The sequence below is a fragment of the Mycena indigotica genome (genome assembly GCF_014461135.1).
Source record: "Mycena indigotica strain 171206Taipei chromosome Unknown Mind.scaff0002, whole genome shotgun sequence".
NCBI lineage: Eukaryota > Fungi > Basidiomycota > Agaricomycetes > Agaricales > Mycenaceae > Mycena > Mycena indigotica.
In genome coordinates this window covers 1,802,519-1,816,068 of record NW_023503001.1, presented here as the reverse complement: position 1 = coordinate 1,816,068, position 13,550 = coordinate 1,802,519, and the positions used below count along the sequence as shown (strand labels likewise).

At 50.0% G+C, this 13,550-nt stretch overlaps 1 protein-coding gene across 1 annotated transcript; it reads left to right on the top strand.

Moving 5' to 3' along the window:
• On the top strand, window positions 1-2,449 carry MIND_00195500 (ULP-PROTEASE domain-containing protein; the record flags this gene model as incomplete). Its single annotated transcript, XM_037358861.1, has 11 exons — window positions 1-294; window positions 338-461; window positions 508-622; window positions 674-1,037; window positions 1,090-1,205; window positions 1,250-1,351; window positions 1,400-1,489; window positions 1,533-1,802; window positions 1,854-1,998; window positions 2,047-2,145; window positions 2,192-2,449. 11 exons carry the CDS (start codon window positions 1-3, stop codon window positions 2,447-2,449), a joined length of 1,977 nt encoding a protein of 658 aa, XP_037223956.1.
• Between the last annotated feature and the right edge of the window lie 11,101 nt (window positions 2,450-13,550).

Below are 13,550 nucleotides of genomic sequence, written 5' to 3'. Positions count from 1 at the left end.
ATGGCTGCCCTGTCGAACGGCAATACCATTCACGCACTCGATGATACCCTGCTCTCAAAAAGCAAGAAATCCAATGGATCAGACACCAGCGAGACAGCGAAAACTTTCCCCTCAAACGCTACGAAAAAGTTCCTGGCAATCAAGGACGGCTACATAGATGGTTTTCGGCTCACTCCGCCATATCATCTGGCCTGGGGGAGAAATAAATTGACCCTCAAGTCCAGTGAAGGACCTTCACAAAAGGCCACCCGCACTGACAAGATTTTCATGTCTTCCGAGGCAGCCAACCTCAAGGTGCGCCTCAATATCACAATTGTCTCCGTTAATCCCAAGCTAGTACATGGAGTTTGACGAAACCTCCGACCAAGTTTTCATCCTCAGCCGATACTCAAGGCGACGTAACAGCGATCTCCAGCGCTTTGCGACCACAGATCTCAGGGAGATATTCCCAGTCACACCAGGTCTGTATGAGGCAATTGTCTGCTTTAATCATATTTACTCTCACAGGAGCATCCCGAGACAAAGTTACAATTGCCGTCAATTTGGGGAAGCCTTTTCGAGGCCAGTATGAAGAATTTATGGTATGGATGAAACGGCTGGTTGACAAGAAAAGTGTAATGCGGTGAGTCTTTCTACGTCTTTGAAATCCCAAAATTTCCCACCTGTCAAATAGCGTCGGCGGTATGGCCGTCGAAAGTGTATGGAAAACGATACAAACGCGCAATGCTGAGAGGATTAAGGGCGTTGATTTAGCTGTAATACGGAATGAGGAGGACGAATCCGACGACGAGCTGGGAGGATGGAACGATCACCTTTCGGTGGACAAGATCTTAAAACCCCCAGCTCAAGAATCGGGGCAACTATCCTCCGTCGTTTATCTGGAGCCCGATGCTCGCCTTTCTGTCTCACAGACCAGCTGCGTCATTGGTGCCCAGAGTCATAACAACTCTGAAGCTATCTCAAAATTGCGTCCCCCACCAAATTCGACAGGGGAGTCTGAGTTCGGCGATCAAATCGCATCCGATCCCGATTCCAAAGTGTTACGCCCATAAAATATGCTTTGGAAACCTGCTGATATCTGGCTTTCAGACTATCCTCGTTTATCCTTCTGGCCAGACTGGGGCTATTAGCATCACAAAGGGCGACCTGATACGCCTTCAACCTAATGGCCTTCTCAACGACACTCTCATCGAGTTTAGTCTCAAGTAATGTCTCTTTGACGGTTATTTGATTCACTGCTCATTATAAGACTAGGCTCTGGATGCACCGGCTTGAGCAGGATGATGTCGAAATTAGCGAAGGAGATCCACATTTTCAGCTCGTTTTTCTACAAGAAATTAGAACAGCGGGAGTGCGTTTGAATATAGATAATGGTTCTGTCTCATGATTCCAGTCACAGGCTACAGGAAAGCTACGCTAGTGTTGCTAAATGGACCGCCAAGTTCGACCTCTTCAAGAAGAAATACCTTATTGTTCCTATAAATGAAAAGTTGGTATCTTTCAAATTCATTCCTGACTGGTAACGAATCTAGTCTTCACTGGTATCTTGCTATCATATACCACCCAGAATGTGTCTTGAGGCCAGAACCGCCATACATCAAAGCATCACCTTCGTCTTACAGCGAATCAAGAATGCGAAGACCAGATTCCAGCTTGAAAGCAACAACTATATCAGAGAAGTCTACCTTTGAGGATATCAATATCGGGTCGCACTGGCAGCCACTCTCGCTATTGGATGATCTGGATGTGGACGAGCCTATGGAGGTAGATTTCTCGACCGAACATGTTGGAAATCAACAGAGGTATGGTTGCTATCGTGCAGTACAGTGAGAAAATACCTCACAATTTGTTAGCACCTATATTTTTACTCTTGACTCCCTGGGGTCAAGTCATTCAAGAGTGGGAAGCCTTCTGGGTAATTATCTGCGGCAAGAAGCATTGGCCAAGAAGAATATCCCAGAGACTGGGTTAAGCCAGGCAGTATACAAACATGCGCTGGTTCGTTAACTTTTGTAGGTATGATGGCTGCTCATTGTTTATGTTTAGGTTCCACAGCAGCCCAACTCCTGCGATTGCGGTCTTTACCTTCTTCATTTCGTCCAGACCTTCTTCGAGGATCCCGACAAATATGCCAACATAATAAGGGTGGGTGTTTGTTCCGACCCTAGTCTGCCCATTCTGATTTGCAAAGACCAGGACCAGCGCATATCCTGAGGCGGATCGGCGGGCGGACTGGAAAGTGAAAGGAATCGCGGACATGCGCGAAACGCTCAGGTCCAAGATCAAAGACCTGTCAATCAAATGGAAAAGAGAGAGCGTCGTCAATGAGCTCAAGAAGCAATGGGACTCTGCGGCCGTTAGCTACTCTTCTGAGAATGATAGTGATGTTATGGGAACTGCGTCGGTCGAGCCACATGGGGCGGCGCCTCATTTTCACACTACTCAATAATTGTGCTATGGACAGATGAAATACACTTGCTGAGAGATAGTAAAAAATTACAACTTGTTTTTTTTTTTTGCACTCAGTATTCGTTGCCTTATTATCAATCATGCTTCGAGTTAACTGGCGGGTAATATCCCCTATGACACCAGCGAAGATGTGTGAATTGATGTCTTAAACTAGGAGAAGTCATTGCCTTCGGGAAAGAGTCATATTATACATCTGCTCCATCCTATCTAATCATGAGCTATGACGAAACAGGCTAGTTTTCAATCAAGACACCAGAAGAGCAAAAGGTTCTATGTAGATTCTGCGAGTTTCTGGTGGCCACCTGGCGCCGCTCGTTAGTGAAAAGCGGTGCAAAAGAAGGCGGGAAGGAACCAGAGGAGGGAAAGGGGAGGGAAAACTAGACTAGACTCAACTCCAGTTAACTATTCACAACTCAGCAGTTTACTAGTAGTGCAAGCTAGCAGCAGCAGGCTAGCACATGAGCGTTACTCGACGCGTCTTGTCTACAAACGACACTGGACGCGCCTCTGCTGGCCGCGTTTTGCCCACGCGGCTTTTGGGTGGTCCGACTCCCTCGGTCACTCAGAGGGTTTGCGTCGCGTGGGGCATCTTTGCCTTGGCGCTTTCGAGTTCCAGTTCCCGGAGCGATTTCGGGCCCACCCCGACACAGTACTGCGACGGGTCTCCCGTTACCCACCATCAACAGTTATCGTTGACACTGGCCTGCTCAGAGGCAAAAAGCAGCCTTATCAATCCCACATACAAAGTGTTGGTATGCACGCGTAATGTGACGAGCACGTGCAAGCGATCAGTGCGTGACACTCATCTTTCTTCCTTTCACGACCTTACACAAAGACAGGTAGGAGGTGCTTGTACAGCTGCAGCCGTAACAGTAACATCTTGGCCCTCAGGCTCTCATGTTTGGACCTATCTTCGGCCGTACACCCTACACCAAACAGGGCACCATCAAGCATGGCGGGGGCATTATGTGCCTTGAGACCTCATCTAACGGCAAGTATCTAGCGACTGCAGGTACGACAGCGGCACACCTTTCCAGGCGATGTGTATTGACCTGGCCTAGGGTTTGAAGGGACTCGGGTTTGGGATACTTCCACCACGATGGAGATTTCTCGGCCTGCGCCGCCTGGGGAACGCGGTCCTTCGTGTTCTCTGCTATGGGTCCGTCAGATAGACCAAGTCGACGAAATCCTATGGTTTGGGACCCAGAATGGTTTTGTCTCTGCCTGGCGTCACAATCCACAAGGAGTGCGTCAGTGATAGCTTCGTTTCCTCGACTGACTCCTTGCTAGCAATTTGAAGAAGTATTCATGATGGCGATGGAGGACTCTGCTGAGATCACCTGTCTGGCTTACGAACCAGTTAATAACCGCTTAGCCTTCGGTAATCGACAAGACCGCGTTCATTGTTGGACCATATATGCACCCAAAGAGGGAAAGTGGCAAAGCACTCACCTTTTCACTGTCAAGATAGTCGCTCCAGGAGCGATTGATTTCAGCAACAACGCAAATGAAGCGGAGCGGGGAATAATCGTTTATGGTTCTGTGACGCCTGGCCGTGTGTAAGACAAAATTTAAAAGTTGGTCACCTCTCACCTCCCCAAAAGTTCAGTGTTGGAAGGTGCCACTGGCGACATTAAGAAAATATGGGATGTGGGTGCAGGGATGTAAGTAATAGTTCGCTGGTTGAACGGAACTGAGGCGCTGTTTAGCGGATTCCTTGCTTCCAACAACAGCGTGTACGCGCTAGGGGACATGAGATCTGGCCCGGTCATATACCGATATTCGGATGACGTTCGTACTCAAACTCTCAACGTCCCGCACACACGCCGAATGGTTTCGACCCTATCAAATTCGCTGGGCCGACCAAGGTGCCACAGTTGTCTCCGGAAGTGATCACGGCAAAGTGTATGTATTTGACTATAACACGGGTGAAAGGGAGCAAACGATTGCCGTCGCAAAATCTGGTGAATGGGTCCAGGCTGTCGCTGTGAGTATTTGCCTCCGTATAAGTATTCGAACGATAGGTCAATGCTTTCGCTAGGTTGCAGATGTCAAAGGGGTTTCCACCATTTTCGCCGCGCAAAGTCGTATGATCGAAGGCAAGGAAGACATCATCCTGTTCAAAAGGTCACGAACAGTTTGGTATACTCTGTTTATGGACCGAGTATTTTGGCCCTTGATGGTGTTGGGATTCCTTGCAGCCGTTGTCCAAAACTTGATTGTGCCCTACGTTCGAGTGCCAGGCCTAGCCGGCACTGAGTATGGACAATACGCGGAGAGGCAAACTCGAGGAGCTCAACGCGGACAATATGCGGAGAAGGAAGCTCAAGGCAAGGGGAAGGAGGTTGGAAGGCCATACATAAGTGTTATTCGCTATTAGAAGTGACGGTGTTGTCAATCGCCGATGTAGTTGGAGAGAGAGAGGAAGTACGATTTATGAACAGGACTACTGTTGCAGCCCCGTAACATCGCTTTACTCCCCTCCTACCCGTGTATGACTGCGTTGAAGACCGTTGACATTGGCGAGTCATGAAGCGTCCAGATAGAGTAGAAGCCATAAGTTGCGGAAGGAGCCAGCGAGCTCAGTTCGGATATGCACATGGGAGAGGCATGGTGGGCCGTGGCGGTCGCTGGGAGGCTTGGCGTATGCGCCTGAGACCTCATGTGGTTGGTGTCCGGAATGGCGGGCGCGGAGAGAGGTCGAGTCACACCTGATTCAAATTTGTGACAGCACGCGTCCTAGTCTGTCCTTCTGCTTCGATCTCCCATGTTCATGGTGCTGGTGCCAGCTGCATACAGCGGTTCAGCCTAAGGCCTAAGGACTACCAGCTCATCACCGCGGCTGGCTATCTGTCCAACAATTTCAAGTATCGACAGCGGATTACATGATTGGAGGTGTTGTCGCCAATCACGTAAGCAACCGAGTTCCTGATTACTCTCTGACCCCCAAATCCAAGTCAAAATGCACCTATATTCTATGGATCTCAATGATGGCTGCTCGCAGGACTCAAAAACCGCCAGACGCAGCGTCAAAATCGTGTCTTGACACCACGCAATTCTCTCGCCGGCTGGCGGTTGAACTGCAGTATTCTGGCGACAAATCGTTGTGCGACTTGTGTGCTAATATGTTGATGGCTAACCATAGCTAATCCAGCAAAAAGCGGCCGTCCACCCGCCGCCACGAACCCGGTTCATGAAAACAAAAGCCAGTCCGTAATCAGAAGGTCTGTATCTTTTGGGAGATATTCATAGCCGCTGACGACAACTCCCACTCATTCCAGCCTTCGATCAAATAAAAGCGGGCGCGGGTCTGTAAATGGTCACCGAATGAGTCCTACGTTGGTGCGGGATAAGACTTGAAAGACTACCAAACCATATGGTGCGAAACTTGAAAATTGGCGGTTTGGTCTTGGGACAAAAACACATGCGGCGCCTACAATCAATTCTACAGAAACAGCTAGGCTTAAGTCGTCTACTGTACTGGTGTGTAGAATCAAGCCTTGGATTCCACATCAGTAGTATTGATCTGATTTTGCGCTCGAAAATGGGAGAATTCTTGTCATTAACATCGTCAGACAGGATACATTCCGTTTGTTTACACTTGAGACTCTTCTTTGCTGAAGGGCCATCCTGCTCCTTCTCATCTTGATTAAGCTCCTCCTGTAAGCGCTCACAAGTAGTGCCAATGCAAACAAGCTTGTGGTGTAGGGCCTGTAAACTTGAGCGCGAATTATCAATCTTAGTAGGAACCATCAAAAGTGAGACGAAGGAGGTTCACCTGCATCGGTGTTTGTTTGATTTCCTGCCAAATCGGAGCATTCAACCACTTTTTGCGACTACCAAGACTGGAGCGTTCTGTTTGCGACCGCTGATTCCAAGCGTCGGTGAATGCGCACCACATCAGCGCCCGAGAAACTTGTTTTCTCTCCAAATCACATCCCTTCGTGACCATTTACCCGTCTTATGCGCCTTCTGATTCCATGCTGCAGTGAGTCGAGTGGAAATGACGAGTACCGCCGTGCCTTCAAGCGCACGCAAGACGATTTATCTGGGCCCGGGTGTTGATTAGCCGTTGGGAGCGGCAAGACCGGAAGACCTCCGCAGCGTAGGACGCCTGATGAAGGAGAAGAAGAGGTTTGATAGTACATGTCGGACCCACTGGCGACGCGACTTTGAGCTCAAGTTCGGGGCTGGATGCAATCTGAGGCGATGGATAGGTAGACATATGCAGCCCGGTATATGCTGCCCAGTCTCCACGCCAAAGACGCGTCGGACAATCAGTAAGAGCGACAACCCGCCAACATACTTGAGTTTTAGCACCGGTGTAGCAGTTCTTGAGTTCGACAAGCAGCCATCGAGTCGGCATAGAAAAGTCTGGTTTGAGGTTTGAATAGCAAGTTATAATGGACGGAAGGCCAAAAAAATTGGTTGTGGTGTCTGCGGTCGTTGCTTACGTGATTGGCTACAACGCCTCCAATCATGTAATCCACTGTCGTCAGTCTGTCGATACTTGAAATTGTTGATCAGATAGCCGACCGCGGTGATGAGCTGGTGGGTCCTTAAGCCTTAGGCTGGACCGCTGTATGCAGCTGGCACCATCACCGTATGCGAGATCGAAGGCCTAGGAGAAGGACGTGTGCTGAGAGGGGTCACGGTCGTGTCACACGACCGTGACCTCTCTCAGCATCATTTCTCTCCCGCCCCGCCCGCCATCCCGAACAGCAACCACATGAGGTCTCAGGCGCATACGCCGAGCCTCTCACCGACCGCAACAGCCTCAATAAGCCTCTCCCTGGTACATAACCCGGCCTGAGCTCGGGCTTCTCCTGCGCCAGCAGTTGAGTCGCTAGTCCAGTCCATCTCCGTCGTCTGACCAATAATGCTGTAGGAATATTCCACCACGACGACAATCTGGACGAAAGACTTCGTTGTCGTCTTCCCCGCTCTCAAACCAAGGATCGACAACGCTTTTCTACCTGGCGAACTTCTCTTGCGTCATGTTTGGCGGCGCTTCAGTAGACAACCACAACCCTCTACATTCCAATCACAAATACGGGAGTCACCCAAGCTCTAGCTCCTTCAAAAACTTCTACGCAATCTCAGAGTGTTAGCAGTGAGCGGACACAGAAGCCCGACCCCGAGTTCTTGACGATGCAAATTTGAGTCTCTGACTTACTTGACGCCACCTTCACCTGGCCCTCGGCCAATGTCACCTCTGGGCCCCGCTAATTGCTACATTTCCGCCTACAAGGCCCATCACATTCGTTCTGTCTACAAGCACCATCGCCTTCTTCACCAACAAACTCATCTCCTCGAACGTGGAAATTCATCAGGCCATTCTTCCTCATCCAATGTTCATCGGGAGCCATCGCTGGTGGGGTAATCGGAGGGCTTGCGGTCATTTCGGCAGTCATCGCAGCTTTCTTTTGCTTCCGGGTAGGCCGTAAGCAAGAAACGCCACGCAAATTAGCTCCACCGACTCCAAGGCCCAGTCGTTGTGCGACACCGTTAGTAGTCGGAGTCGGCGCTCAATTCAAGTTCTGGACTTGAACGCGACAATAATGTCTACGTTATTGGCGGAGTCGAATTTGTGATCAAGCGTCAACTTACACTGAACAACATCCCAACTTGAAGTCGGAATCTATCCTCGTCGTCGAAAATGCGCCTGGAATCTCCGCGCGTGCTTATGTAAGCACTTTCTGCGTCAATTTTCTTGTCTTGTCAAAACTCATTCTTCTCGCAGGTGTTTTGCGCCAGACGCGTGGCGCGTTTTCCAACTGCTGAGATGGGGTTGTCCTGATTCCTTCTGTCGCGTGCGCTAGCGATACGCTGGAGGTGAGTTTTCAACACCATTGTTCTATTCCCGTCTCTCAACACTTACTTTCAGTATCAACAATCAAGCTGCTTATGCTCGGGCTCACTTCTCCTTCTGGCCTGCAGGAATTTACAACTCTACCGCCGCGTTATCAACTAGAGGAATAAAATAGTCGCGCTACTTGTTCGACCGTGGAAACCATGACCTATGATCAGGTCAGTGCATCCTTTGCTCTGCAATGACACTCGCTGACCTTTCTCAGTTCCACCCTCGAGGGTAAGATTTGATGGGTAACCCGCAACCCGCAACCCGCTACCCGCTAGCCTGGATTAGTACCCGTGGTGTGATTTCATCAAACCACGCCTTCGTCTTCTTCCCCCCGCAGCGTACACAGCGGCCAAGGTTCTCCCTGTCGTGCAACCACTGCGCAGCGTCGTACACTGCACAGTCATCTCAATCTGTGTCTCTCGTCTTCACCCGTCGTCACCACCCTCGCAACCTATAGGACACATGCATCGTGTTGCTTCATTTTCAAGCTGGGAGTAGCTAGCTGACATGGAGGTGCAGTCGCCAGTTGCATCCTTTTTTGGTGTTGGGCATTGCTCTGGTAGCTCTGTTGTTTCGCAATGCGTGCTGCAGAGGATGTTAGGAGTGGTCAAAAATTTAGGATCGAAGTGCGTTGATACGTGAGAATTGCTGAGATTGATGGCTGACTACATGATATGACGTTCAAAGCAACCGGACCGACTTCTCCGCTGTCTCTTTGAGGTTCCTTTGAGGTTGCGGTCCAAAACTTACCTCCACACACAACCCTCACCTATGCATCCCTTCCCTCACCTGGATATCAATACGCCCAGCGTATGTCATGTAAAATTTGAGGCCCTCTCAGTTTGACAATGCATATAGGTTGTTGACAAACGAGTCAAAGCCCTTCAGTGGGGAACCCACTTCAATGGCATAGGCGCCAGACAGGTGCTAACCCTCCGCGAATCCAGCGCACCCGATGCCCAATGTGATCCTCAAGTGGGCCCCAATTTTGCGGACCACCAGAGGCAACCGTATACGCACACTCTCCGTGTAGTTTTGAAGCATGGAAGCAAACAAGACCACTTCATCATCTTTGTCAAACGAGGGCATGACTCCCTTCGTAGACCCAGCCTGACACGCAACAAAAGTCTTGATTTGTGGGGAGATCTTGTTGTAATGCGCCTCAGCGCCAAGCATAAGAACACGGTGGTCAACATGCGAGGAAAGAAGGACGTTCCTCTGGTCAAATATGTTGTGCAACAGTGTGTACACCGCTATAGTTCTAGGTCATATGGACAACCTCATTTACAGGAATCTTGCAACTCTTCAGTCTTTTCAGTTGCTCTATGCCCGACCTCTCTGCCGTCAAACTGTTATTCTTCGCCGTAGTAGGGCTTTCTTTTAGATACAACGAGTCTTGTTGCAACATGTTATAACTCTACTTTAAACTCACTCTCCATTCTTAGCCTCATGCCTTGTGAAAGCTCGTGACCACGTTTCAAAGAAACAAAGAAACAAAGGTTTGGCAGCGCAGCTCACTCTTGACCTACAACCACCATGTCTCCTTCTCCTTCTCCCCCTCCCAATCCTGCTGTTGGACAACGCCGCCGACGCAATGATGAAGACAAAGAAGGGCATGAAGGTCGCAATATAAAGCTCAGACCTGCCAATGACGAGGCTGCTGTGTTACCAACAGCCACAGAGAGCTACATAGCGGAGCTCAAAGCCCTTGTTCAAACCGCCCAATCGCAATTGGATGCAGAGAAGGTTAGAGTGCAAAAGCTTCTCAAAACAAACGAGCACATTCTCAAGGTACGCAAACTCTTTTGTTGCTCACATGCATCTATCTGTTAACCTAGTTCCCAGGCCATGGACCAGCAGAAGGGGCAATATCAAGAGCAGCTAGATAAGGCTAGAGCAACTGCGAAGTTCTATGAAAAGGAAACAAACAGGTTACAAGACTTGGTTGAGGGCTACATCACCGATGTTAAACGGCTTCGAGAGGAATTGGTACGTAACTGCATTTATTTATGTATTGGGTAGAGCTAACCATAAGCACAGGACGAAGCCCTTCTCAAGGCTGACATTCAAGTAGGCCACTCACAGGATTTAGAAGCAGAGATAGAGAAATTGAAGAAAGAGCATCAGCAAGGGTTGCAGAAAGAAAGGGTGCGTCTGAATTATCTACAGTCAATAACAGTTCGCTTATCATCAACCTATAGTCCCAGAAAGAAATCCAGCTAGCTGCGCTTGCTGGCAAACTTCCACCCCAACAGACAGTGGTTTCCTTAGGAACCACACAAAGTGCTGTTGCTGCTGCACACCAGAAGGGCGGTACAAGCAGCACCTGGCGCTTCTTTGGTAGTCGCTCTTAACGTAGTAGAGACCTGTGTCTCCGAATCATGTGCTTTGAATATCATCTGCTTGTTATAAGATCTTTTCACAACGAGAAACGCCTGGAACACAACCAGGCTGATGAACACAACTCCAATATAGACGCAGAAGCAGACGCAGACGAACTCTGCTGCAGGACTTAGACTGGTTGATAGGGCTGCCTAACATTATTCATTACGCCCTTCATGTCTACCACCTATAGGAATATAACTACCTAGTCTTGTAAAAGCTTCACTGATGGTCTCATTGATATCTACTTGACCAGACCAACCTGCCCTCTTGGCTTCTGCTACGGTGTCAAACCCCAGTAAAGGGCCTACACTCATGGAGGCTTGGTTAAAGAAAACCATGCTCCCACGTCCGCATTCATCCCCATCTGACAAAGGCTTGGAGTTTTGCGGAGTGGGGCGAACTTCTCCTTGAGTGGTTACAAACTTAATACCTGAAGATAGGTGAGCTACTGTACCACCCAGGATGATAAGATTTCCTCTTACAATCCACATCAATGTTGAAATGCCAGAACAGAGCTGAAGGGTAAATGGCCAAGGTCCAGGGAGGCAACTGTACTACCAGGCCATCTTCCCAAATAACCAACCAAGTCCTTAGATCGTCATTGAAGTGAGCTGGAGGTTGCTTAGTCAAGCACTCAGAGAATTAAGCTAGCACCCACCGTTGGCCAGCACATATATAAACAGCACGCAAACTCCTATCTGGTTTTTGCTGTCTGCATGTGGTGCACAGGATATACGGGATTGGCCAGGAAACCAAGCGTTTAAACAGAAGCACCAGAACAGTCCAAAGAGGGGACTGATGCCATGCTGGCGTTTATGCCAAGCTGATTCTTTTTTGAACCGTGTGGCTACCCCAGGAAACACTTTGGTGACCACGTCTTCCACTAACCCACTAGCAACAGTCAGTCAGCAACAGTCAGTCAGCGCTGGAGAAACAGCAGGCGCACATAAGTCTTTGGATGATAGGCATTGAGAGGAAGCTGGATACTCGATCTTCATGCTGACGATGCCACTCAGTAAGAAAAGGGGCCTTGACTCCGTGGGTCAGCGCAGCAAACAGTTTAAAAACAACACAAACACCTTGGCGGACTGTCTATGGTGCCCAATGATTATTGCCATATGAGACCCCCGTCTGCCATCCTGACACTTTGCGCGCAGTGCTGGGTCCTTCAGATCATGGCCTACCAAGAGGTTATGGGCCTCTTCAATTTGTTGCTTTGAATCCTGTTCCAAAAACCAAGGGATTCGAGAGGAACGATACATGAAAATGACATCGTTGCGGTCAACATAAAACGTCGGACGTTCTTGTGATACGCTAGGCTAATTTAGACATGGTTACTAGAAAAAAGCTGCCAACTCACGCATCTTCCTTATGATAGTAAGAGGGGTAAAACAGTTGAATATACTTGTGCAGAGCCTCTCCCTTGACTTTGGTTGAATGCCACAACTGCAGCAGCAGGGCCCTGCTTAAAAGAGGGGGCGGAACGCCCTGCAACCCGCTGGATGCTATGGAGGAGTCGGAGGAGAGTGAAAAAGACTGTGACTGCAGCCACTGTCCTCTAGACCAAAGTTTGGCGACCTCTCTAGACGCGCTTTCGGCTGTTTTTGGGCCTCTACGGTGAGATCTGTTGCCTTTGCTGCCTGCACCTCTTCTACGTCTCTTCCCTTTTGAGACAGCGCTAGAGCCTGGGCCTTCGTCTGTAGTTGGTGCTGACGTATGCGGTGAGAGTGTAGGCGCCTCCGCTGATTCCGCCAGCGAAGGCGAGGCCGTCAGAAGCCTCCATTCGCCGTCAGGTTGTATCAGGCTGTAGCTGTGGGGAAGGAGATAAAGATCATCCTTCTTGCTACGCTTAGGAAGAGGCCCCCTTTCCCTTTCCCCCGCATTGGATGTGGCGGGCAGGTCAGGTGACAGGAAATGGTCCTTAGCCAAAGCTGTGTCTGATTCAACTTCAAGTTGGGGGGGCGAACGAATGGGCCGAGGCTGGTTGGAAACGCGACGTTGTTTAGGGGTTGGTGTAAGGAGGTCCGAGCCTGATACATCAGAACAAGGCGGTGGGTTGGCCAGCCTGAGGGAGCGACGCGGGCTGATCAGGGCCAGTAAATCATTGATTGGGTTGTGTAAGGGCTCATCATCGGAAGGTTGAGCTGAGGTTTCCAGTCTGCCACGGTGTTGCATATGCGCCTCTGTGTACTCAGGCAACAGGTCAGCAAGCAGACATGTACCCCGGTACACGTTTTCATACGCGTGCGCGGGGGCGTCGGAGCTACGTTTACGCTTGAGACCTACAGTCTGTGTGCGCAAGTGAGTAAGTGTAGGGATTGCTTAAGACGCGCACACACCTGCGTGCTCCTTAAATCAGCCTGGACGCAATCGTCGTCGCGCCGGCCGTCCCTACTAGTCTGTCCCGCGGAGAGCTCGGCAGAGCCAGCCTCTCGAGGAGGCACGCAACGCAGGGACACGTTCGGGACGGTCAGCGGACTACAAGAGGCAGGGGTAGAAGGGGGCATTGAGGCCGGCGAAATGCGCGCTACACAATGGTGTGAGACTACCTAGGCACGGAGGAAGACGTACTCACAACAGGACGCTGTTGGTAGGGTAAACAAAATGCGTCGGTCAGCACGTGGTAGATAGAGTGACGACTTACTAAGCGGGCTTGGTTTTTTGGAACGGCCAAAGCTTGCTGTTGAGCCAGCCTATGACTGACGAGCACTGAGACTTGGGACCGAAGGACGAACAGAGCTGAGCAGCGTACGACGCTGCAGAGTGGTGGTAAGATGGGAAGGCCTCCTCAGTGTAGGACGCCTGACAGAGGCGGTGGAAGGAGAAGAAGAGG